The following is a 27,659-nucleotide window of genomic DNA, read 5'->3' on the forward strand; positions in this document are numbered from 1 at the left end:
TTTGAAAATTTAAGTAATTTATTAATTAACTCGAATGAAAATTTTGGTTCTTACAATATTATTTTATAGTTCAACCGTTGAATTAAACTAAACTTAGACTAATACTAGAGCACAATAGAAAGTAAAAGCCTCGAAGATACAATGTATCATTGTCATAATACTTCCTTCTCAAGTTTTAACACAGCCATGAAGGCTTCTTGAGGTACATCTACTTTTCCTATTGCCTTCATTCTTTTCTTCCCTTCAGCCTGTTAACAAAGGATTAAAAAAATTAAAAGAGAAAAGAATACTTAGTAATGAAGGAATAGCATGTGGAAAGATTCACGTTTCTTTGATGAGAATAACAGTTAAAAAGGGAAATCTGCGTTAGTTTGGGTCTTCTATTATATTAGGTGTTTTCTTGACATTTTCCAGATTTAATCTGTTAATCTAGGAGTACTTCAGTCTATATATACGCATGTAACTTCTTTTCAATCAGTAGAGAACAATTTACAAAGTATTTCAGCAGCCATTACTCTTTTTCAAACTATTCCAAGCAACCAAGCTCTGAGCGTGATGCTTTTGGGACCTTAATTTCTCCAAGTACTAATCTAGAATGTTTTCACATTCATAAGACCTCTTCATGTGAATCTTTACTTCGACAAACTGTCACCTGGAGCCTTAATGAGTTTATAACACTAAGTACACATTGGAAGCTCATACTTGGGTATGCACACTATTCTCGAACATGCATCCAGATAGAAAGCTTTCTAGGTTGCTAAAGTGAAGGATGATCACACAAGGATATTAAAGCATAATATGAAGGGTATAGCCCAACATTCCAAGACAAATAGCTTAGTATTATGCAAGCGCATTATAGCCTAATATAAGAGTATAGGCTAACATTCCAGGTACTAACGTGTTTCAAAGTGGTTTTAAATGTTTTCCTATTAATACTATATTTTCAAATGAATCTTTAATTCAACAAAGTGTTAACCTGAAACTTTAGTAAGGAGTTTATAGCACTAAGAACTCTATTAGGAGCTCACAATTGGATAAGAATAAGGATATTTAAAATGCAGAACATATATGCAAATAATAGAGTAGAGTATACTGATGGTTGTGGAATGCACACAAGGATGAGAAGTTTCCAAGGAAGATTAAAATAAAAACATCATACTAGATAGCATGTAATCTTTAGAATATATGTCAACAAAAATCAATGAAAGAAAAGCAATAGCCATGAAAAACTAAGATGTAAATGGGAAATTACACAAGAACTTTTTAAATGGGAAACTTTTAAGCATTGAGATTTAGAGGCACAATCCCATAATCACCCCCATATAAATACATTTTGTAAGAAGCAGTGGCCTTAAGAATACAAAATTACATGTTTACTTTTTCACTGATTGCCCTAACGCTTGGAATTTGAGAAATGACATTTATCCCATAAATAAGATACGAACAGCAAGTTGGAATAGGGGAATAGCTAGTGAATCAGAATACGCACTTTTGCACAAGATTATGCTATTGTGAAAGTTAAATGAACTCAATTCTTTGAAATGAGAACAATTATCCAATGAAGTGCTAACCCACACAGAGGACATAAGAGACAAAATGAAACAATATGAAAGCTACGACCATACAGAGGAAAAGTTAAAAGTTCATCAATGGCCTCTTGTTAACTATCTAGTATAATATGGAGCTGTCTTCAAAAGAAAAATATGAAAATGAGATTTTGCAGAGAAATAAAAGTTCAAGTTGTAATGGGATTTTGTGTCAATAAGTTGTACTTTTTAAGAGATCAACATATATTATTATTCATTATTTATACATTTTGGATGGGAATATCCTAATACTGTGTTTGGTAGGAGGGAAAAAAAAAGGAAAGAGAGTGAAAGGAAAAATTACTTTCTTTCCATCCATTTTTTGTTTAGTCAGAAGAGGGAAGGAAAATGATTGAATTTGCACTATTCCCTTCCTTCCAAATTCAATCACTCATAAAGTGGGAGGAAAACACTCATTCCACTTAAATTAATAATTTTATTTACAACTTTACCCCTAACCTCTTTCTTTCCCTCTATTTTCCATCTTTCTTACCAAACACAAAGAAGGAAAAATAATTTTCCTTCCTCTCCTCCATTTTTTTCTTTCTTGATCTTTTTCCCTAGCCTCAATTTTCCTTCCTACCAAACATAGTAAGTGTTTCAAGTATTATATTTTTTAGCTTGATGAGAAGCTCAGCTGTATAAAGCTTAGTTTGTGCCAATCAAAAAAGAACTTCTTGCTTTTATTACCAATGAAATTTAACCAAATGTTTTAGTGATATTTGTCAAAATATGGGTTGTAGGTCAAGGAAAGTTGAAATTGTTATAAATAGTTACCGAATCTCTCCTTTGTATTCGATGATTTCTTTCTAAACCCTTCACTTCCTTGCTTTAATCTCATGCATATAAAAGTTCAATTTTTATCAGGTTTTCTCTCAGCCCACTCACTGCCAGGTTGGAACCTAAAAGGAAAAAACCATCTATATAACACCTTTGTTAACCAATATAAACTACTCTTGGACTCTCACCCAATAACTTAAGGTTTTAGTTGTAGTGGTTCTTGACAAGGTGTCTCGGGTGGCAACACTTTCAACTTAGTGAGTTTGTTGTAGGAAGGCTTGTTAATGGATTTACTATTTCTAGACCTTCACCTAATAGTTAAAACTTTTAGGATAAGTTATTATTTACAGTCTTAACTAGATAAACACCAAAGTAATCATCAACGAGAATGAAAGAGATGAAGGCTTACTTTAACATATCATTATCCAAATCCACCTCACTTCTAACTTATAGTTGAACTATAAATTACCACTCGGTTTAATGCATTCAACAAGATCACTATCCATATCCACTTCACTTCTGACTTGTTGTTATAAATCTTGCCCAGGTTAAGTTCAATATATTGCCAAGGTACAATTGTGTGATGTTACTACTCTTGGTAAAGTACTTTAATAGCCAGACAACATATGCCAAGGGTTATCAAGTCTATCAGTTCGCAAGAGCTAAATGAATTGATTACATAATATGATTGTTAAGCTCCTTACAGTTTTCGCTATTTTCTTCTCTATGGATGAAAATTTCTGTCAATTATCATAAAAAGGTTGTCATTAAATATTACCCTATTGCACCTAAACACAAATATATTTGGTTTGGGGACCAGGAAAAGATAAGAAAACATATTGTGGTCCAATGCGATACTATGAGAAGTAAATAAAAGCACCTGTTTCTTAAGGAGCTTCTTTTTTCTTGAGATATCCCCACCTACAAGGTTAAAAACCAGAGAAAAGAAAAAAAACCTTGTCATCATGCAACAAGTAGACATTAATGAATCACACAATTCAATGGGAACTGAAGTAAATCTGAAGACTAACTATAAAAGAACAAGTTATCTTATAAAGAATTTTATTCATACTATATGTGGTTAGCAGTCATTAATTATAAAGCCACTATTATCTAAATAATCTACATTCCAACATCTTTATCATAAATTATCACCTATAATAATTATAATCAAACAGATAAATCAAATTTATGTAAAAGAATAGACATATCCTACTTTATTAATATATAATGATTCCCCACACCCTTACGTTCTTTTAGTCTTATTCCCATGGCTTCAAATTAAGGCAATTGACAAGCCACACAACCTCACACATCCCCACATCTAAATCCAAGCTTATGATTATGTTTGGAATGTGTATTCATAAATATCCTACAGCTGAGGGAAATGTTTCACATAGAAAAATACATTCCAAAGTAGACTTACCATAGCATTTCGCCAAAACATCCTTTCTAATTGCTGACAAAGATTCACTAGCAATTACTTTTGAACCTATGCATGCCTGAAATGAGTATATAGCACACAAATTGGAACTGAATTAACAATATTATTAATCAAATGACAAACTTGAGGAAGTATGCACTCAATGATACGTAAAAAAAAACAAAACACTTCATACAAAATGAAAAACTTTCCCACTGATTGGCAATGGTTTTCTGCTCTTCTTATTTCTTTTTCTTGTTTTTAAATGTAGATAAATAGAGATAATAGAAACTGACATTTTTTAACTCTAATGCCTGAGCATAAATAATAGATTCTGGACAATACAAGCACTTCAAAGATATGCATTTGGATCAATATACAGTATATGATAAAAAACTCCAGAGTAACCTTGCTTGACCAGATTATATATGCTTCTACAGCTGTTTAGTTCTGATGTTATTCGTGCTTGATTAATGGTGTTCATCAAAAGCAGTGTTCTTTGTTGTTTCACCTTAGGATTTGGAGAAGCTAGCACTGTCAAAAGTACCTTACAGGTTTTCAATGAATTACTTTCCACAGGAAAATCTCAAAAAAAAAAAAAAGTCTGTGCATGTGCTTGCCATCCATAGTTCATAAAAACATATTGGAATGAAAATAGTTAAATAAGGTTATTTCCTAACTGTTCCCAGAATTTGGAACATTAAATAAGCAGAGGACAACGGTAAAAAATGTTTATGACAATATGTTTGTGAAGAAGAGTTGATTAGGTCAAATTAAATTATTTTAAATTTTGTTTCAAAGAGATAAATGACTCAACTCTCCTTAGTTGTCAAATGAAAATATCAGTGTGATTTACCCTTTGCTTCAATGTGACTCCAAAAAAATTTGCCAGCATATAGAACTTTAATTATAACAGCAAAACCATATGGTTGTATAAATATATTAAACAGTTATAACTTTTAGAGAAGGTTAACTATCGAACCGCACATTCTTTCATCCAATAGAAACAAATCTGCAGATAAATGGCACAATGAAGCAACTTCTGTGCATCATGCAGTCTTTAAATGACAAAATATACCAGGTATTTCACAAGAATTGCTTAAAAGGAAAATAAAACATCACATGATAATATATTCAACAATATTTTAGGCATGTGCATCTTACTTGAATTGGTACTTTAAACATTTGTCTAGGTATAAGATCCTTCAGCTTTTGAGTCAAAGCCCTCCCAACAGCATATGCCTACAAAAGATAGCTGATATTGATTAAACTGCTTTTCCAACATACAAAATATAAAGTTCAAAGAAAACTGCCTAAATCCAGCTCATAGTTAAGCATGGTTTAACAAAAAAAAAAAAAAAGGAGTTAACAGTATCGTAATATCACATCTGTGAAAACCATACCTTCAAAGAAATTAAGAATGCAAGCAAACAAACCTGCTCTTTTTTCTGATTTCTAGCTTTAAAACAATTCCTTTTATCTTGAGGATTTTCTACAATCACTAGGATTCTTCATGCAATAGGGCACCACTTTTTCATTCTTCCTAAACCTCTTCAGCCACTCTTTAACACAAACAGCCACATCATTCTACCTATCTTTGGCATTCCCATCCATCAACCAATTACCTTGTTCACACAACTTATTCTTAAAGGCAATCTTTTTGTCACATTTAAAATCCCACCATCTAAATGCTAGCAAGTCAACCTTTCTTCTATGATGTCTTCGCAATCCTTACAAGTTATCTGATCCATTTTCCTTTAAGAGAAAAATAAATACATTTTTCTACTCAATAACTTGTATAAAAATTGGTTATCGAGACAAAGGATCAAAGGGAAAAAACAAAAGTTGTATCAGATGCCTTTTAGCAGATTAAGAAGTCATTTCCCTTTTATGAAATATTATTGGATCTGAATTAAAAAAACTTCTTGTTTATTCCATTTATCAGAAATTTGCACTAATTTTAGATGAGAGAATCCCACCCACTCCCACCCTCCCGTCCCAAAACACAGAATTTAAACATAACCAAAGGATCTTTATCCTAAGAGTTAAAAAATAATGAAAGGATGAGCCTCACCTTATCCTTGTGCACAATAGTGGACAATGGTTCCACCCGATCACCATTAATCTGAATGTCAAGCTTTATCAATTCACTTTCCTTATACCTGGTAGTCAAGTACATGATTATGCTACTGTGACCATGGAATAAACTGCAAATTTGATATAGTTTATTCCCAGAGATGAAAAGTTTTAATTAATTTTAAGAGATCCATTACTTTCCAATATGAACACATACGTCTGCCCAATTCAACATGAGGAACATTTTCCTTTTAAAAAAATGTTAAGCAATTATACTTGAAGGAAAAGCATCATTCAAAATTAATACTAATTAGTGCCAAAGATACTATGGAAAAATGATAAGATACAATGGTGCAAATGTAAACCTAGGAAAGAAAGAAAAATAATTAGGTAACATCAAATGAATATCTGAAAACTTATGTCAAGTCTCTGTGAAACAAAGTAGTTTTGGGGTCAATTGAAAAATCATTATTTCTTAGAGAATGATAAAATGGAAAGAGATAGCAAATAACCAACTCAATTCCCAATTTCTCCCCTATTATATCTAATACTTTCAATTTTTCATTCAAGATAAAATTTTTTTGATATAGAATCAAAATGCACTAGATAAAGTTCTAAAGTAGTTACAACTAGTGAAATAAGGAAAGCATTTCACTATCCTTCAGATAAGAACATAACAGTTACTGTTACATGCACTCACCCAATGAAAGTATATTCCATGCTAGCATAACCCTTACTTCTGGACTTCATCTGGTCAAAAAAATCACCTACCATCTGTGAAATGAACATACACATAGACTGAGCACAAGAATAAAGGAAAATTCCACATAAAAATGATTGAAGCCATCTATGTATAAAGAAATCTTCAGTTGAGAACAAAGCAGGATGACATCAACAAGGAAAGGGAAAATATTACCTCTGCAAGGGGTAACTCATAGATGATGGATGCTCTGTTCTCAGTGATAAATTTCATCTCTTTGAATTCTCCTCTTCTGTCTTGAGCCAATTCCATCAGTGGCCCAATATAGTCCTTTGATGTAAGCATCTCAATCTGTACATGTTACTTCATAATATAGAATTGCATATAAATTTACAAGCTTCAGAAAGCTCATTTAAATGCAAAAATTCGACACTTAATCAAGTAATAAATATCTTAAGGTAAACAAAATAACCTTAACAAATGGTTCCTCAATTGACCTTCTTTGTCCAGGTTCAGGAAGCAAAGATGGATTTGAGCACTCAACCTTCAATAACATTCATATTTGAATGGCAAAAAGTATGAGATGAATGATCCTACAAGTAAACAAGTTTCTTGTACAGCACAAGCCAACATATCAATTTATCAATCAGAAATATGGAAACAAGCTTTTCATTAACCATAAATACTGCGCCATCATAGAATATTGTGAAACCCATCAAGTAACACAGCAATATTCAATAAACTTGTTACCACCAGAAAAATGATGCCATTGGTGCTTGAAACAATAATTCCAATAAAGTTGACAAGTTTCCACATGCTACATGCTAGCCCAAGACAATGGGGCCAATATGCTGGCTAAGGCCAAAGAAATCCATGATGAAAGAAATTGTCAACACAACTAAAATACTACTAATCCATAATGCATGGACTACAAAGGAAAATCAGCATGAAAATGCAAATTTGTTGCAATTAATTTTGTTAAACTCCAGAGTTTCTTCTTGATGCAAAGACATTATCAGCTATAACAAAGCATCAGCTTCCAGACAACATTCTTGAAATATAATTTAAATAAAAAAGTGTGGGAAGGGTTAGAAGAAATTACGGTATCACCATTTACACAGTTCACTCTATACACAACACTAGGAGCAGTGGTTATCAGGCTCAGATTGTACTCCCTTTCAAGTCTTTCCTGTAAAACTATAATTTGTTATAGCCAACTCTGAATTTAAAAAATTCTCCAGAATTTGAGCATGCAATAAAAAAGCAACAGCAAGACACATTTACAAATAAATAAATAAACAAGAAAAGAGAACTCCAAGGGCAAAAAGGTCATGCCTGTACAATTTCCATGTGAAGAAGACCCAAGAAGCCACATCTAAAGCCAAAACCCATAGCACTTGAGTTCTCGGGCTCAAACTATATGTTTAAGACCAAAACCATAACAAACAGAAACATTATCGCACTGTAATTTATCAGAAAAACTATCAATCCTAATCATATACCTTAAATTCACATCATAATATAAACAGTAAAGTTGATGCGGTTTGCAAACTGAAGACATTAAATGCAAAACAAACAAACATATTGCATAGTCCATGCAGTTTACACCTTGACAACTACTGTACATATGTATCAGAAGAAACATTCCAGAAGATTAAATCATGAGTGCGCATAACTCAGAATTCAAAAAATTTGGAGAAACCCAAACAAAGGCATTTATTATTATTTTTTTTCTTACATGGCTGTGGCATTATCTTTTATTGTTTCTTTTAATTTTTCTCTTTTAAAGAGAAAAAAAAACAACAAATTAGTTTTTGTAATCTCAACTAACACTAGTTTTCAAAACTTAAGTCAGGACTTAGAGAGGATGAAATGATATTTGAACATGTGTCCTTCAAAATTCTCTGCTGGGACTGAATAACTCCTCAGTCGCTCTATCCTACCATATTCAAGTTTATTACCAATCCAATTCATATACCTATGATGAGTAAGAAACAAATCAAACTTGAGAACTGTTATACTGAAACCTTTTGAGTATCATCTGCATATTATAAGGAACCTTTTCTAGATGTTTGAAGTATTATCAATTATTCCAAGAATCTCTCCAACTTTACTTCCCAACTCAAGAATTTAATAAATGGAAAAGCTTTTTCTGTGGTCAAGCACATTTAAATGTCTCATCTTTTGAAATAAAAATGATATCAAAGATTTCTATCAAAACTTATAATTATGCTATTCATTTCCATCTGCTACTTGTTTCTATCTATAGCTAGCTTTCAAGTTACCCATTCGTATATGATTATTAAAAGAGAAATATGCAACTAGCCTGAATAAAGTAAGTTTTTCAACACTTTTAAACCTCTTTCCTAAAATCAAATATGATGGGAGAATCCAAGAATATAACTACATACAGTGATATTAGCATAAGGTGTTGAGATCAATAAATTCAGCCTCCTACATTAAAAAATCATAGTGATATCAAGAATGTAACATGATTTTTAAGTTGAAACATAAACCTCACTTAATATGCAATGAAGTCAGTGGAAGACTACAAAAATACAAATTCTAGGGAGCCATGGAAACAACCTTACACTGTATTTATTTATTATTTATTTTCAATGTAACATGATTTTGATAACCTACTGCTATTTGAAGCAAGAAACCATAAAAGCATTAAGTGTTAAAAATAAAAAGTATTTGCCTGATATAATGTTTAGTTAGATAGTTACTGTCAAGCATCAAAACCAATTGACAATACGTGGAGTGGCCCTTATTATATTTATGTGCCTAGGTTGCACCAAATTTCACAAATGTGGGATTTACTTTATCTCCACTCTAATACTCGCCCTCACGTGTAGGGACAACAGAACTATCATGTGAAATGAACTTCACATGTAGGCATAACAGGTCTATCATGCGGTGTTAAGCATCAAAACCAATTGACAATATGTGGAGTGGCCCTTATTATATATATGTGCCCAAGTTGCACCTAATTTCACAAATGTGGGATTTACTTTATCTCCACTCTAATACTCCCCCTCACGTGTAGGGACAACGGAACTATCATGTGAAATGAACTTCACATGCAGGCATAACGGGCCTATTGTGCAGTGTTAACTTCATATCGTATAAATAACACACCTATCAAGGAAGGGCCAACAAACAGGAGTAGATCCGACTTTAATACCTCATTAAGCATCGAACCTAAAACCAATTGGCAATAGGTGAAGTAGCCTTTGTTATATTTATGAGCCAGGTTGCCTCTAATTTAACAGATGTGGATTTACTTTGTCTCCACTTCAATAGTTACCTTTAATGCAGCATCATTTAGTTGCAGTTTTTCCAATGCATCATGCAACTCTGGAAACCTGCCAATAATAAATTAGATAAAAATGAATGATGCCAGAGATTCAAGCACCTACAATGACATTTTGAAATTCAAGATGAGAAAGGACAATAGAATCAATACTGGTCTGCATCAACAGGAAATAGGCCACAAAACACCATTGGAGTGGCTTCCTCATATCCGGGTAGCGAACTTTCGGCCCTTCTATCACAGTGAGTAACAGTGTCACCCACTCTAGCATCTGCAACAGACCTTATTGATGCCGAAAGGTACCCTACCTGAAAGGGAAAAAAATAGTATAAGGGCTGAAAGCAGAAAGAAACAGAATTAAAAAAAAAAAAAAAAAAGAGTTCACATTGAGATAGAGAAAACATAAAAAGTGCCAAAATTGTTCAGCTTAAGTGGTCATATCCCACATCATTTGCATATGGCACTTGTAGAATGGCCTTATATTCAAGTGGTACTTCTCAAGATATTGAACTCTGTTTTAGGTAGGATGCTTTAATTTGGAATGAGGACCCAAGTTTATTTTTCCATTTATATATTGTAACCAGTTTCATAGCCCAGATATGCTCAATAAATGCTTTGTAGTTAGCCTACCATGAGAGGGAGCAGTAAATGATGTTATTTATCAAACTAGTTGGGTTAAGCTCCATTATGGCCTTACCTCAGGTTATCCCACATTGTGAAAACCAACATTATTACTTCCCTATTTGTTTATAACTATTAGTACATGTTGACATGAAAATAAAAACAGAACAAAATAATTCTCATCATTGCTCTTATGAAAAATACAAAAGGCAATTCATACAAAATGATTTAATATGCTTGTTAACCAATGGGAATAGAATAGAAAAAAAACGACAAAAAGAGTAACAAAAATTTGCTTCTCTGACAAAACAGAAAAGGGAAACATAATCTAGATCAAATAATGCTTGCATGTAATCCATTTTTTTATTAATTTACCTTTATGATATCAAAAATCAAAATTGAAGGTGTGCCACATCCACAAATTATTGAAATGTTATCTTGAATAATTTAAGTAATGTTGATAGAATCTGACTCAACCCTTTGACCCAGCCGAAATAACTCAATTGACTTTAAAAGTCAACAACTTGAACCCAAATGACCCAAACCTAAAACGATCCAAATCCAAAATGACCCAAACCTAACCCACCTCACCTTTACTCAACTGCTATAACAAAAAAGCTAGCACACTTTGAAGAAATCTCTTGAACAAAACTATTTTATTCTTCTATATTTTTCTTATTACAATACTAAAATTGCATGAACATATATAGGCTAAACACTAAATATTCTCAACCTTAAAACCTAAGATTTTCATGCATTAAAAATAGCTAATCCAAGGAGTAATTTACTCTCTACAAATAATGGGAAAATATCTGATGGATTTGGTGTAATTACTCAAATCACTCTTCATTCTAAAAATAAAAAACTTAACTAAAATAGACAAAATCAATTAATCAAGTAATAATAAAGATTAGATTTCCACACTCCCCCTCAAGCAGGGTGGCAAATGTCAATCAAGCCCAACTTGGACTTTAGATTCTTGAAGTTGTTTCGGGAAAGAGCTTTAATGAGTATGTCTGTAGTTTGGAGGCATGTGGGAGTATAAACTAAGCTAACAATCCCTTCCTCTATCTTCTCTTTGATGAAGTAATGATCAATCTCCACATGTTTAGTCTTATCATGATGAACATGATTCTTTGCTATATTTATGGCAGCTTTGTTGTTGCAAAATATCTTCATGGATTCTTTTGTAGAGACCTTTAACTACCCTAGCAACCTTTTTAGCCAAATTCCCTCACACATGCCATGAGACGTAGCTCTAAATTCAACTTCCGTGCTACTTCTAGCCTCCACAGATTGCTTCTTGCTCCGCCAAGTAACCAAATTTCCTCACATATAGGTACAATAACTGGTAGTTGATCTTCGGTCAGTAACGAATCCAGCCCAATCAGCATCAATGTAAATTTCAACATTTCAACATGATGTCTTCTTAAAAAATAACCCTTTGCCAGGACTTTTCTTTAGGTACTGTAAGATTTGATGCACGAACCTCAAGTGTTCCTCGGTTGGGCTGTTCATGAATTTGCTTATCATGCTAACCGAAAAACTGATATCTGGTCTTGTATGAGAGAGGTTGATGAATTTTCTTACAGGTTTTTTATATCTACCCCTATCTGTTGGTGGACTTCCTTCTTCAATTCCTACCTTATTCATTGTGTAAATAGGGGTGTCAGCAGGCTTACATCCAAGCATTCCAGTTTCCTTTAGTAAGTCTAGGACATACTTACACTGTGAAACAACGATACCATTCCTTGAGCAAGTTACCTCCATGCCAAGAAAATGTTTGAGGTGTCCCAAATCTTTGATTTCAAATTCTTTGGCTAGGAGGTTCTTTAAGTTGCTAATTTCTTCCACAGTCTCCAGTAAGAATAATGTCATCCACATAGACAATAATAATAATTATTTTTCCTTCAGGTGAGTGTTTGACAAACATGGTGTGATCGGTCTGGCAATGTGAAAAACCATACTTTTTTACCACTTTTGTTAGTCTATCAAACCATGCACATGTGGATTGTTTGAGACCATACAAAGACTTTTGAAGTTTACATACCTTGCCAAGATTGTCCTGGTTTTTGAATCCTGAAGGGATTTCCATGTAAACTTCTTCTTCTAGGTCGCCATTAAGAAATGCATTTTTGACATCTAGTTGGTGGAGTGGCCAATCTAGAATTGCTACCAATGATAATAACACCTAGATTGAATTAAGTTTAGCTACCGGAGTAAATATCTCCTCATAGTCAACACCATAAGATTGTGTAAATCCTTTTGCAACAAGGCAAGCTTTGAATCTATTAATAGTTCCATCTACATTGTGCTTGATAGTAAAAATCCATTTGCACCCATCTAGATTTTTTCCTTTGGGTAATTCTAAAATCTGCCATGTTTTATTCTTTTCTAGGGCCCTGATTTCTTCCAAAACAACCATCTTCCATTTTGGTTGCATGAGTGCTTCATGAATATTATTAGGAATCTGCATATTGTTTCTTGTGGTAACAAAAACCCAATAACTGGGTGATAAACCTTCATAAGAAACCACATTATAGATTGGGTGTTGAGTACATGATCTCACACCTTTCCTTAGAGCAATCGGTTGATCAAGATTATCCAAAAATTCAATTGAATCAGATTCAATAAGAATGTTACCTGTGTTGGTTTCAAGTATCTTTGGAATCAGTTCAGATTCTTGGTTTTGCTTTGAAGGTGTACATTCTCCTAAATCCTTTTGAGTTTTATGTCTTCTTGAATAGAGAATCAATTCTTTGTTTGTTTTCTCTTGTGTAGACTTCAGGCTTAGAGGATCCGGTTGGATGTTTTGGACTTGAAAGGGAGTTTAAGGATCTGGTTGGATGTTTTGGACATGAAAGGGAGTTTAAGAAGTGTTTGGTTGTTCGGGAATAGAATATTCCCAAAGCTGATATTCCCGTGTGATTGAATTCTCCCCCTGAATGGTAGTTTTGGGAAAATAAGGTTGGTTTTCAAAAAAAGTAACATTCATGGAATGATAGAATTTCTTTGTTACTGGTGAGTAACATTTGTATCCTTTTTTATTCAAAGAGTATCCGAGAAATATGCATTTGATGGATTTGGGATCTAGTTTGCTTTGGTTTTGTCGGCTGGTAAGAACAAATGCAGTGCATCCAAACACTTTGATGGGAATAGACAAGATGATTCGAAGTTGAGGATAGGAACTGAGAAAAGATTGGAAAGGGCTTTGAAATTTCAGAACTTGAGAAGGCATTTTATTTATAAGATATGTAACGGTAAGAACAACCTTATCCCAAAAATGCTTAGGTACATGGGGCAGCCATTATGAGGGACCTTGCAACTTCCAACAAATGACAATTTTTTCTTTCAACCACGCCATTCTGTTGAGGAGTATCGACACATGCACTTTGATGAATTATACTATGCTTCATTATATATGATCCAAGGATTGAATTGTAGTATTCTCTCCCATTGTCGGCTCTTAACACTCAGATTTTGGTTTTGAATTGAGTTTGGATCATATTGTTGAAGTTTTGGAATAGCTGGCCCACTTCTAATTTTTCATTCATAAGAAATACCCGTGTCCCTGGTGTGATCATCAATAAATGTGACAAACTATTTGCAACCAGTTGTGGGAAAACACTTATTTACAGCTGGTTGTAATCTTGTAATTTGTATTTTTATATTTGTATCTCTAGAATTAAGTATTTGTATCCCTAGAATTAAGGAAGATTTAGTTTCCTAGTTTAACCCCAAGTTAGTTGTATATAAACCTAAGATTCTTGTATAATTCATAATAAGCAGTTTTTCAATATACATTCAGTTTTCACACCAGTAATATTATTTACTTTGAAGGGAACCCAAATGTCACTATGTATCATGAAAAAAGGATAGGATGATTTGTAAGGCTGATTAGGATGTGGTACAAGTATGTTTGGATAGTTGGCAGACTTCACACTGAAAGTTGCTAGGATTTTTATTGAATAATGAGGGAAACAACTTTTTGAGGTACAAAAAATTTGGAGGACTTAACCGATAGTGCCACAACACAATAATACTATCATTATTATTACTAGAGGATGAAGCCACACAAGAGATATTCTAATATTGTCTTTCAGAATCATTAGCTCTTAGGATATAGAGTCCTGCACGCACTTAGCATTGTCAATCATCTTCCTCGAGTCCAAATCTTGAAATTCACACATATTTGGAAAAAATTTAATAACACACTTAAGCTCTCTTGTAAGTTTGCTTATAGACAGTAGATTGCAACTTAGATTTGGGACAAACAGAATAGAATCAAATGTTATCTCTTTGGAAATAATAATAGAACCTGTATCGGCTACTTTTGAAAGTGACCTATCAACAATTCAAATTGTGAAGTTTTCATGACATGGGTTATATTTACTAAATACAGATGCATCCCCAGTCATATGATCTAAAGCTCCTAAATCCACAATCCATGAATTTGATTTCTCTAGTTTTACACTCAATGCACTTAGAAAATTACCTTTTTGTGCTAAAGAACCTGTTCAAATAAGAGTGGTAATGTTCTACAGTGATCGGGAAACGCTAGCTCTGGGGTTAGAGGTAACCTCTAACATTGGGCTCTCTCTTCCGATAGAGATGCTAGACTCCGAGTGAAAATTTTCAAAGGTTCAGATCATGCTCTAATACCATAAAGAAATCTCTTGAATAAAATTATTTTATTCTTTTATATTTTTCTCAACAATGCTAGAATTACATGAAAATATATAAGCTAAATACTAAATATTCTCAGCCTTAAAACCTAAGATTTTCACACATTAAAAACAGCTAATCAAAAGAGTAATTTACTCTCCACACATAATGGGAAAATATCTAATGGATTTGGTGTAATTACCCAAATCACTCCTTATTCTAAAAATAAGAGACTTAACTAAAAAAAACAAAGTCAATTAATCAAGTAATAATAAAGATTAGATTTCCACACACTTCAATACTCCCAAAGAGAAAATTTGAAGTCAAGATGCACAAAGAAAAATAAAACAATATGTTACTAAACCTTTTGAGAATGCATAGAATTTCTCTACCTGCACAATGAGCAAAAGAAAAGAAAAGAGATAGAGAAAAAGAGAGAAAGCAAGCAGAAAACACAATAACACCTTTTGATGACAAATGATAGTAGGAAACCAAACCATTGATAAAAATCAATTTACCTCACCAGCATACAATTCCTCCACCTGCATCTGATTAGGAGATAGAACTCCAATTTCATCAGCAAAATAATCCTGCATTTCAAGTCATAAATTATAAGGATTTTTATATGAAGGATGTAAGAAGTTGTTACACTCTATATAGAACAAAAAAGGAAAGAATAAGTTTCACTTTACCTTCTTAGTGGCCATAAAATAAATTTTATCACCTTTCTTTATCCTCCCATCTATGATTCGAAAATAGGCAATAACACCACGATAAGGATCATAGTAGCTGTGGAGACATTAAAAAGCAATTTAAGTAATTCAAGGCAATGAAAAACACCATGCAACCAGAACAAGAAAACTTTGTACAATGATGGCAGCAATATTCATGTATCACATAAGAAATGACTTATATGCCAAGAAGAAGACATTTCTCAATTTAGTAATCAATTTTACATTAGGTGCTCTAAGTAGTCAATTTTGAAAAAGGCATATAATACGGCATGTGGATAGAAATGGAATATGGAGATGGAAATAAGGGAGAAAGAGAGTAATATTTATTATTTAAAAGATTAAAATATTAATAATGTTGAAATCTAATCTTCATTATTACTTGAGTAATTGATTTTGTCTATTTTAGTTATGTCTCTTATTTTAGAATAAAGAGTGATTTGGATAATTACACCAAATCCATTAGATATTTTTCCATCATGAGTAAAGAGTAAATTATTTCTTTGATTAGCTGTTTTTAATGCATGAAAATTTTGAATTTTAAGGCTGAGAATATTCAGCCTTTAACCTATATATTTTCATGTAATTCTAGCATTGCAATAAGAAAAATATAGAAGAATAAAATAATTTTATTGTAGAGATTTCTTTATGGTATCAAAGAACGATCTAAACCTTTGACAATTTTCACTCAGAGTCCAGGATGGCCAATAGAAGGGAGAGTCCAACGTCAAAGGTTACCTCTAACCCCAGAGCTAGCATTTTCCAATCACTGCAGAACGTTACCATTCCTATTCGAACAGGTTATTTAGCACAAAATAATAGTTTTCTAAGTGTCTTGAGTGTAAAACTAGAGAATCAAATTCATGGATTGTGGATTCAAGAGCTTCAGACCATATGACTGGGGATGCATCTGCATTTAGTAAATGCAAACCATGTCATGAAAACTTCACATTTCGAATTGCTAATGGGTCACTTTCAAAAGTAGCCGATACAAGTTCTGCTATTATTTTCAAAGAAATAACACTTGATTCCGTTCTGTTTGTCCCAAATCTAATTGTAATCTAATATCTATAAGCAAACTTACAAGAGACCTCAAGTGTGTTACTAAATTTCTTCCAAATATGTGCGAATTTCAGGATTTGGACTCGGGGAAGATGATTGGCAATGCTAAGATGTGTGCAGGACTCTATATCTTAAGAGCTAATGATTTTGAAAGACAATACCAAAATACTTCTTGTGTGGCTTCATCCTCTAGTAATAATAAAGATAGTATTATCATGTTATGGCACTATCGGTTAGCTTAATCCAAATTTTTTGTACCTTAAAAGGTTGTTTCCCTCATTATTCAATAAAAATCCTAACCACTTTCAGTGTGAAGTCTACCAACTATCCAAACATACCCGTACCACATATCCTAATCAGCCTTACAAATAGTCTCACTCTTTTTCAATGATACACAGTAACATTTGGGGTCCTCCAAAGTAAATAACATTACTAGCTCCAGATGGTTTATCATATTTATTGATGATCACACCGAGGTTACTTGGGTATTCCTTATGAAGGAAAAATCAAAAGTTGGCCAACTACTCCAAAACTTCAACAATATGATCCAAACTCAATTCAAAACCAAAACCAAGTGTTAAAAACCGACAATGAGAGAGAATACTACAATTCAATCATTGGATCATATCTAATGAAGCATGGTATAATTTATCAAAGCTCATGTGTTGATACTACTCAGCAAAATGGTGTTGCTGGAAGAAAGAATCGACATTTGTTGAAAGTTGCAAGATCCCTCATGATGGCTGCCCATGCACCTAAGCATTTTTTGGGTGAGGCTATTCTTACCGCTACATATCTTATAAACAAAATGCCTTCTCGAGTCCTGAAATTTCAAAGCCCTTGCCAATCCCTTCTCAATTCCTATCATCACCTTCGAATCATCTTTTCTATGCCCATTAAATTGTTCGGATACACTGCATTTGTTCTTACCAGCCAACAAAACCAAAGCAAATTAGATCCCAAATCCATCAAATGCATATTTCTCGAATACTCCCCGAATCAAAAAAGATACAAGTGCTATTCACCAATAACAAAGAAATTCTATCATTCCATGAATGTTACCTTTTTTAAAAATCAACCTTACTTTCCTAAAATTGCCATTCAAAGTGAGAATCCAATCACACAAGAATATCAACTTTGGGAAGATCTTATTACCGACCACCAAACACTTCTCAAACTCCCTTTCACGTCCAAAACATCCAACCAAATCCTCCAACTCCCTTTCAAGTCCAAAACATCCAACCAGATCCTTCAAGCGCGGAGTCTACACAAGGGAAAACAAACAAAGAATTGATTGTCTATTCCAGAACACATAAAACTCAAAAGGATATAGGAGAATATACACCATCAAAGCAAAACCAAGAATCTAAACCGATTCCAGAGATACTTGAAACCAACACAAGTAACACTCTTACTGAATCTGATTCGATTGAATCTTTTGATGATCTTGATCAACCGATTGCTCTAAGGAAAGGTGTGAGATCATGTACTCAACACCCAATCTGTAATGTGGTTTCTTATGAAGGTTTATCACCCAGTTATCAGGCTTTTGTTACCACACTAAACAATATGCAGATTCCCAATAATATTCATGAAGCATCCACGCAACCAAAATGGAATATGGCTATTTTGGAAGAAATTAGGGTCCTAGAAAAGAACAAAACATAGGAGGTTTCAAAACTACCTAAAGGGAAAATTCCAATTGGATGCAAATGGATTTTTACTGTCAAGCACAACGCAGATGGAAGCATTAACAAATTCAAAGCTCGCCTTGTTGCAAAAGGATTTACTCAATATTATGGTGTTGACTATGAGAAAACATATGCTTTAGTTGCTAAACTTAATTCAATCCAGGTATTATTATCATTGGCAGCAAATCTAGATTGGCTACTCCACCAACTAGTTGTCAAAAATACATTTCTTAATGGCGACCTAGAAGAATAAGTTTACATCGAAATCCCTCCAGGATTTAAAACCAGAACAATTCTAGCAAGGTATGTAAACTTCAAAAGTCTTTATATGGTCTCAAGCAATCCCCACGTGCATGGTTTGATAGACTAACAAAAGTGGTAAAGTATGGTTTTTCATGATGCCACACCGATCACACCATGTTTGTCAAACATTCACCTGAAGGAAAAATAGCCATTCTTATTGTCTATGTGGATGACATTATTCTTACTGGAACTATGTGGAAGAAATTAGCAACCTAAAAAACTTCTTAGCCAAAGAATTTGAAATCAAAGATTTGGGACACCTCGAATATATTCTTGGCATGGAGGTAGCTCACTCAAGGAATGGCATCTCTATTTCACAACGTAAGTATATCCTAGACTTACTAAATGAACCTAGAATGCTTGGATGCAAACCTGCTAATGGGTCCCTATTGACACAATGAATAAGTTAGGAATGGAAAAGGAAGTCTACCAACAGATAAGGGCTAATACCAAAGACTTATAGGGAAACTCATCTACATATTTCATAAAAGACCAGATATCAAGTTTTCGACTAGCATGGTAAGCAAATTCATGAACAACCTAACCAAGGAACACTTGAGGGCTGTGTATCGAATCTTATAGTACCTAAAGAAGAATCCTGGCAAATGGTTATTTTTTAAGAAGACATCACGCCAAAATGTTGAAATTTACACTAATGCTAATTGGGCTAGATCCGTTACTGACCGAAGATCAACTACTGGTTATTGTACCTATGTGTGGGGAAATTTGGTTGGCAAAGAAAGAAGCAATCTGTGGTGGCTAGAAGTAGTGCGAAAGCTGAGTTTAGAGCTATTTCTCATGGCATATGTGAGGGAATTTGGCTGAAAAGGTTGCTAAGGGAGTTAAAGGTCTCTGCAGAAGAATCTATGAAGATATTTTGCGACAACAAAGCTGCAATAAATATAGCAAAGAATCTTGTTCATCATGATAGGACTAAACATGTGAAGATTGATCGTCACTACATCAAAGAAAAGATAGAGAAAGGAATTGTTAAATTAGTTTATACTCCCACATGCCTCCAAACTGCAAACATACTCACTAAAGCTCTCTCTCGAAACAACTTCGAGAATTTGAAGTCCAAGCTGGGCATGATTGACATCTACCACCCAACCTGAGGGGGAGAGTGGAAATCTAATCTTCATTATTACTTGATTAATTGACTTTATCTATTTTAATTATCTTATTTTTAGAATAAGAAGTGATTTGGGTAATTACACCAAATCCATTAAATATTTTCCCATTATGTGTAGAGAGTAAATTACTCCTTTGATTAGCTGTTTTTAATACATGAAAATCTTGGGTTTTAAGGCTAAGAATATTCAATCTTTAGTCTATATATTTTCATGCAATTCTAGCATTGTAATAAGAAAAATATAGAAAAATAAAATAATTTTATTCTAGAGATTTCTTCAAATAACAATAATATATCTTATTGTGCTAAATTACCCAGTCGTTGGGCCTAACCTGACTCAAGTGAGGCATTGGACGAGGTTTTTCCAAGCCCTAACCTAGCCCAACCTAAAATATTTTTAATTAATAAAAATTTAATTTTTATTTCATTTTAATTCTAGAATGTTTTTAAAAATATTAATTTTTATTTTTTTTAATTCGGGCCCCTTGGGCTGGCCAATAGGTCCTAGCGGCCAGGCCCATGAACATGTCTATGCTAAATCTATAAATAAATAACAAGAAACATTTTATATTAATATTAAGAAATTGTTTTAAACTAAATTAAAATGCAAATGCATGATTTATTTAATAAAATAATAATTTTGTATGTTGCTTTGGCTTGAAAGTCTTTGCCTAAGCCCAAATCAAAGCAAGTTGGGCTTGGGAGCAAGAGTGGACAGCCACCAAATGGATGGGTCTAGTCATAATGTATAATAAGGTTTTATCATAACTTCACACCTACTCCTTTCTAATGCAATACATAAGTTCAAAACTAAATAAATAAGTTTATAAAGATGAAACTTTAAAATTTGAAAGGTGAAAGGGAAAACAAAAGGAAACAAAATGGAAAATAATAAATAAAAGGTGGACCAACAATAAGAGAAAGAGGTAAATAATGAATAAATGAAGAGCAACAAATAACACAAAATGGAAGGAAAGAAAGTAAGAAAATAATGAATAAAGAGAGAAAAAGGAAAAGTAGAAGAAGTGAAAACAAATGGAGAAAGAACAAAATGCTTAGGATAAAAGAAATGAAAGATAAAAAGAAAACCCAGAAAAAGAAATGAGAGAAAAGGGAGAACATGAATGAAAAAATAAAAGGAAACAAAAGCTACTCTTTAAAAATTTTGTTGATTATACATATATTTAAATTTTATTTTAAAGTATATAAAATTTCAACCCTACATATTTGATTGGATAATTATAGTCTAAGACAACATGTTTCCTTTCTTAGTAACATAGTACATTAATGAAAATGTCTACACCTAATTCAATATAGTAGTAGCCTTATTCCTTTTACTTGAACTGCACTATATAAATTACGTTGCAAAGTAAATTATTGAATATATTATTTAATATAGATGGAAAAAATAAAAAACTGAAGCTATCAAAAGAATAATTAAAATGTTCTACACATCACATGGCTGAAAAGCTAGTTTAAAAGAATATAGGACATAACAGTTCGCAATTGACATATATGCTATGACTTTAAATAGACTCTAGCATTAGAATTCAAGAATATAGAAACAATATAGGAGGAAAATTATATTACATACACTAAAAGAAACGTGTCCCAACGGGATGCAAGACATGATCAGCTAATGATTAGCAGAGCATCAATTGATATCATCAGCAAGTGCAATGAACAACAAAGCTAGAAGTATACCTATCAAATATTAAAGCTCTTAGAGGATGCCTAGCACCATCACGAGGTGGAGGAATCCTTTCAACAATTGCATTAAGAATTTCAGTTATACCGATACCCTCCTAAAGAAGAAAAAAAAAAAAAAAGAAAAAAACCTATGTTTAGAATTACCAATTCCATGACATAAAGAAAATATGTTGTGTGTAAAAAACAAAAAAAGCAAACAATTCTGAACTAACCTTTGCAGAGCAGCATATTGCATTGGTACAATCTAAACCAATAACCTACAAAGAAGTGCCAACTTAGCAGTAGTTCCAAAACACTCACACTGATAATCAATTTCTTATGATTAGTAAAGCCAGCTGCAGGATCAGTTTACAAAATTAAAATTATAGACAAACCCCATAACTTCACAGAGAACCTGTGACAGGATGTAATCTGAATAGTTCAATCGATTTACACAAAGACACGAGCACATGCTCACACACACACCCCACACAAATGCATTCAAGTCTTAACATGCCAACCTCCTCAATCTCCCTGATAACACGATCTGGCTCAGCACCTGGAAGATCTATCTTGTTTAGAACCTGTAGAAAGAAAAAAAAAATGGATCATCTTAATGAACCATACCATAAATAACATCTCTAATCTACACCATTAGAACGGAAAAACTGATCTGAACTCCAATTGAGGAGAAAATATCAACACAAAGTGAATCTTATTCAAAATAGGATTCATATTAATAATGGAGAAACACATTTGTAATCTCAGCATAGATAGCATATTTATTAATCAGAAGAAGGTAGCATAGAACCACAGGAATATATGAATAAAAGATGATGAAAAAGGCAGGAACAGACAATGATGGGAGTAAGAGTTTGAGAGAATTGCTAGATTCCTTGAGAAAGAAGCCAGTAAAAGAGGAAACACAAATTCATAACTATGCTGATGGAAGTCAGAGGCATAATGTCCATTATAGAGGGAAAAAAAGGAATAAAACAGGACAGAATCATAAGCCTCAAGCACTGATTTGGTAGAGTTATTTGATTCAGGGCTGAAGTGGAGCCATCGTGATTTTCCTGCTTAGTTGCTGTTCAAAAGATCATTGCATATTTTTTTCATGGAAAATGTTGCTAATGTTTGCAGCACTATAGCGGTTTTAAATTTTTTCCTTCTCTTTTTCAAGTTAATCATCCAATTATTAGGGCCATTCCAAGTCACTTATAAAAGTTTTTGGAGTATATATTTTGTTTAATTTAGTTTATATTTTGTGGTCCAAATAAGTTTATTCTAAACGATAAAGATTTATCAGCCTAAATAAGCTTTGAATTGCTTTCTTTGCAACAGAATACACCATAAACAGAATTTTGTAACCATTTTATGTTGTAAGCCCTGGCAAGAAAATTCAGATTGATTTCTTAAAGGCTAAAATACTAAAAAAGCTATTGAAGTTTCTCAAATTTCCTAGATAAGCTCATATCCTTCTATTTTACTCAATTGACTCCTTAAAGTAGTATTTTTGTTTAATTGAGCCCTTATTTGGATGGAAAACGCTCCAATCCATTTTCTTTGCCAAAGAAAGGTCTACATGGATGTTATCTCTACCGCACCAGTGTCTACATCAGACATACATGGTAAAATAAGGGAGGAAAGATGTATAAGCACCAAACTAGCATGAATTTTCCAAATTTGCCATGTAGGTGCTGATATGGCAAAGATAATGAACGAGTAAACATTGATTTGGCAGAGATAATGGATTTTAACAGGTTTCCATCCAAAATAAGGGCTTACTTAAACAAAAAAAATGGTACTTTTAAAGACTAAATTGGGTACAATAGAGAATAGAGGCTTATCTTGGAAATTTTTTGGAAAGTATAAGGGCTTTTTTTTAGTTTGGTTTGTGCTTTTGTTTATATCATTTGTCTAATGTATAGATTAAACCAGATCCAGATTAATCGGATTTTCATTATCTTATTAATTTATCCCACCAAAAAAACTACCTCAGATTGTGTAACCTAGTTAGCCTTCTATGTCATCACACATCATATTCAACATCTTCAAAAATTCATAATAGGTGTAAGGATCACCTTTGTACTTTATGAAAGAAAATATAACAATAGCCACAAAACATGCATGGTCAATTAAAATAATGTTTGTTGTCCATAATTTAGTCACTCCAAAGCAATCAGCTAATTTCATAATGTCAATTTACTAAGTTGAACATCAGATGAAAGCATGACAAAAACTTACAGGGATAATTTCGAGGTTGTTCTCCAAGGCCAAATATACATTAGCCAGAGTTTGTGCTTCCACACCCTACAACAGAATACACCCTGTCCAATAACAATAGTAGCAGCAGCAGTAGCAACAGTGCTAAGGTAGCATATATAGTAATTTGCACATTTGAAATTGGTTGGATCTAAATTTCACCATATTATCCACAAAATAAAAGTTCAAGTAAAATAAGAACTAGAAAATGACATTATTTAAAGAGATTATATTATCAACTCAAAGCAGTTGCAAGAATAGAGTAACCTGAGAAGCATCTACAACAAGTAGAGCACCCTCGCATGCAGCAAGTGATCGAGAAACCTAGATACAAATGGGTGTCAAAGACAAAAAAAAATATCGAATTCAGGGAAATTAAAAAAAAAAAAAAAAAGCAAAGCAATCATCCACCAGTAAATCTACATTCTACACACATATAAAGGAATTGCTCTTAAGTTGTCATGAATGTTTGTCCCCACAAGCAAAAAGAAAAAAGTTTCCATGTATCATTCCCAATGATAATAACCTCATCATCTACAACATATTCCTGGCTTGTAACTAACTATATATAGGCCATGACAAGTATCTATACTTGATCAAATTCCTAATTCAATAAGATAACAACCTTATTCCACCTTTCATAGTGTAGCTCATCAAATAAAATGGTTGGTCAAGCAAATGTAGTACGGATAGCTTTTTATACAACTGAAAAAGCCTTTTAAACCTGACTTTGAATCAGAAAAGACAAAGACACTAATGTATTGCAATACCAAGCACTAAAAAATTTGTATCCGTTATCTGCTACATAAAATTGAGATGAGATACCTCATAAGAGAAGTCTACATGCCCTGGAGTATCAATTAGATTAAGGCAATATGGTTTATTTTCAAACATATAACGCATTCGAGCTGCCTGCAAATAGATTGAAGTATAAGTAGCTGAAACATTAACCAATAGGAAGGATTTGAGAAAAAAAAAAAAAGTGGCTGCAAAAAGCAAGAGATAACCTCATAACCAATCCCATGATCAGCAAGCATACATAAACTAAGATCGCTTAATCTAACATTTCTCACACCATTTAGCTTAGATGCATAACTTATCCAAAAATTCAAAATGCAAAAGATTCAAGCATTGTTATAAAGCATATATATATTCTTTTTCCTTGAGAAATTGATATGAACAGTAGCTTCTAAATTGGATCATTATATCATGTCACATTAAGGCACATAAAAAGATAAAATGGGAGATAAATCACCAACAGTCCTACACCTGAAGTCAAAGTATAAAATCATGGTAACCCACCCCATCTCAGTACACAATGACTTTGATAAGAAATTAAGGCATTCAAGAACAGCACAGAAGCATACAAGGATAGGCCTCTTCAGATTTGCAAGAAGATCTAGCCCAATTCTTCTTAACTGAACATGATATTGAAGCCTTTCCACAGTAGGCGTCAGAGTTTTCAAGCAAAAAAAGTCAGATAGGAAGCAAGGTTATTGGAGTTTCTTTTGAAAGGTTTGAAGATCAACCATTTAGATGTGTAAGTAGATTATAAAGTGAGAGAAAGAGATGAATCTTTGTCTCATTTGAGCATTGTTGTAGGAAGAGATATGAACCCAATAAATATGTTTAATAGGCTTGAAGTTTCTTACAACTATGATAAAAGAGAAAGAGAAGGTGGGAAGGAGATAACCATATAAATGCAATTTTAGGATGCATCCAAGGGGGTTTTGTAATTGACCTATGAGAAAAGGCTTAGTTTGCTACTATTACTCATATACTGGAAAAAAGGGGTTTGAGGGAACTAATAATTTGTAGCATTAGCACAAAGAACGGTAAGATGCAAAAAAGCAGGATGCAGTTCAAGGGCAAAATTTCATACAAAGTAGGCGGTTGAAACTTACAAGTGGGTTAGTAAAGATTGTTCACACTCATGTTTCTTTTGATGTGAGGAATAGAAATTTTATTTCCTTTTGACATAAATGCAGTGTGGTGTAGAGTGCACAAAAGATCAGTTTCCAAAGTCTACTTTGTTGGTAAGGCAAAAAGAGTCTTCGATGTAGCATTTCTCATGTAGCATTTTCCAATGCCAGCCAACTGTAATAAGAAATTTGAACACAGTGGAACACACTATTCGAACTAAGGAAACCCCCCCTTCCCATTTTTACGCAAATAGAACATCCAATTATAAGATACTATTCCTTCCAAATCCATAAATTTAGTTTATAGAAACATTGAGGATAACAAAGCTAATTATATAATCAAATTGTCACACGCACACAGACACACAATCATGCACACATATACAATGTGCACTACACACAGATTGGAAAGCTACACTGAAAACCGAAGCAGTTTTTGAACTTGAATTCTAATGATAACAAGGAGAACTTCTCCTCAATACACCTAGTCAGCAAGATGAAGTAATTACAAATGAGCATATAGGAAAGGTACACTGAAAACAGAAGCAGTTTTGAACTTGAATTCTAGATACTCATACCCACCAAAGCCTGATAAGCACAACAGAGAAACTAGTATGCATTTTTTTTTCCTTTGTGGCTCTGTCTTTGAAAGTAGAAACAAGTTACTCCTAGTAATATATTGACAAGGCAAAGGGGTATTAAAATCCAGCAAAACACTTTGTAGCACTTGGTTTTATGTAACGAACATGTTTTGAGATCCAAAAAGAAAACCAACCTGAAGTTTGATTGTAATGCCTCTTTCCCTCTCCAAGTCCATGTTATCAAGAAACTGCTCTTTCATTTCTCGCTTCTGCACAGTACCCGTCATCTGAAGCAACTTGTCTGCCAAAGTTGATTTCCCATGATCAATATGTGCTATGATGCAGAAATTTCTAATGTTGGAAACGGGGACCTTCAAGAGACGGTCTTGCCCAACTTTGGCACCAAATTCTGGGTCATATTGCTCTTTCTTCGCCTGCGTCTCAACGCTCTGGCAGACCACTTGAAACCGGGAATGTTTAGCGAGGCGACGAGTTGCTGAGATGGGAAGCGCGCCCAACTGAGACCTCCTCAAATGGTGCTGCTGCTGGCCTTGCCAAGTGTTTATGGATAACAAGGCCGTTCGCCCAGAGCAGAGCTCCTTGGCCATTTTTTTTTCCCTTTTGCAAGGATTTTTTGGTTGGTAATTTAATTTAAATTTGTGGAATCTATTTATCAGTAGCATTTTTCTTAAATGGAATTCAATTTGTGGGAGGTTGTCGTGGGCCACACAAGATCGTAACAATCCTCTGCTTTACCTTTGCTGTAATAAGTAGCCCACCTTTCTACCACCTTCTATCCAACAAAATTAGGCATGTGCAAAGGCTAGGAGCCTCGCACTAGTGCATGGAACACAATTTGGGTAAGCCGTGATAGGTGTAGAAATGAGATCGGTTACATAAATAAAAAGGTAAAATATATCCGCACTCAATTATGGATCTATTTTTAAAATAATATCTTAATTATCAATTTTTGTATTTAATTACTTAAATTTAAGTATTGTTTTACTTAATTATTAGTTTTTAACAATATATTGACATGACATTATTACGTTAGCAATCAGTATAACACTTAACATGTCAGATGATATGACAATACCACATGGCATTGCCATATTA

The 27,659-nt window shown here is 33.3% G+C and overlaps 1 protein-coding gene across 2 annotated transcripts; it reads right to left on the minus strand.

Annotated features, from left to right (window-relative positions):
* Positions 1 to 27,186, minus strand: LOC111293187 (Small GTP-binding protein). 2 transcript variants are annotated; one of them, XM_022885962.2, is made up of 21 exons: positions 26,738 to 27,186; positions 24,866 to 24,952; positions 24,308 to 24,364; positions 24,023 to 24,088; positions 22,297 to 22,359; positions 22,009 to 22,053; positions 21,791 to 21,891; positions 15,860 to 15,956; positions 15,686 to 15,757; positions 10,035 to 10,189; positions 9,876 to 9,933; positions 7,901 to 7,981; positions 7,668 to 7,754; positions 7,038 to 7,109; positions 6,782 to 6,916; positions 6,566 to 6,639; positions 5,864 to 5,951; positions 4,954 to 5,031; positions 3,793 to 3,868; positions 3,247 to 3,287; positions 1 to 248 (listed from the first exon to the last, which is right to left on the minus strand). In XM_022885962.2, the coding sequence occupies exons 1-21, from the start codon at positions 27,149 to 27,151 to the stop codon at positions 153 to 155; spliced, it is 2,043 nt and encodes a 680-aa protein (XP_022741697.2). In that variant the 5' UTR covers positions 27,152 to 27,186; the 3' UTR covers positions 1 to 152. The 2 variants fall into 2 exon arrangements, with proteins under 2 accessions (XP_022741697.2, XP_089622952.1); XM_089766826.1 differs by lacking the exon at positions 7,038 to 7,109.
* Positions 27,187 to 27,659: the final 473 nt, after the last annotated feature.

This window comes from Durio zibethinus, chromosome 10 (assembly GCF_047325235.1).
Source record: "Durio zibethinus cultivar Kanyao isolate XHJ-2024 chromosome 10, ASM4732523v1, whole genome shotgun sequence".
NCBI lineage: Eukaryota > Viridiplantae > Streptophyta > Magnoliopsida > Malvales > Malvaceae > Durio > Durio zibethinus.

What these genes read in the sequence shown, in the direction of transcription:
- LOC111293187 (XM_022885962.2), bottom strand. Translation starts at nt 27,151, where the DNA reads ATGGCCAAGGAGCTCTGCTCTGGGCGAACGGCCTTGTTATCCATAAAC. An exon ending in AGAGCTTTAATATTTGATAG is followed by an intron (nt 15,957 to 21,790) that starts GTATACTTCTAG and finishes ATGTCTCCACAG; the next exon opens with CTACTATGATCCTTATCGTG. An exon ending in ACTGTGTAAATGGTGATACC is followed by an intron (nt 7,110 to 7,667) that starts GTAATTTCTTCT and finishes ATGTTATTGAAG; the next exon opens with GTTGAGTGCTCAAATCCATC.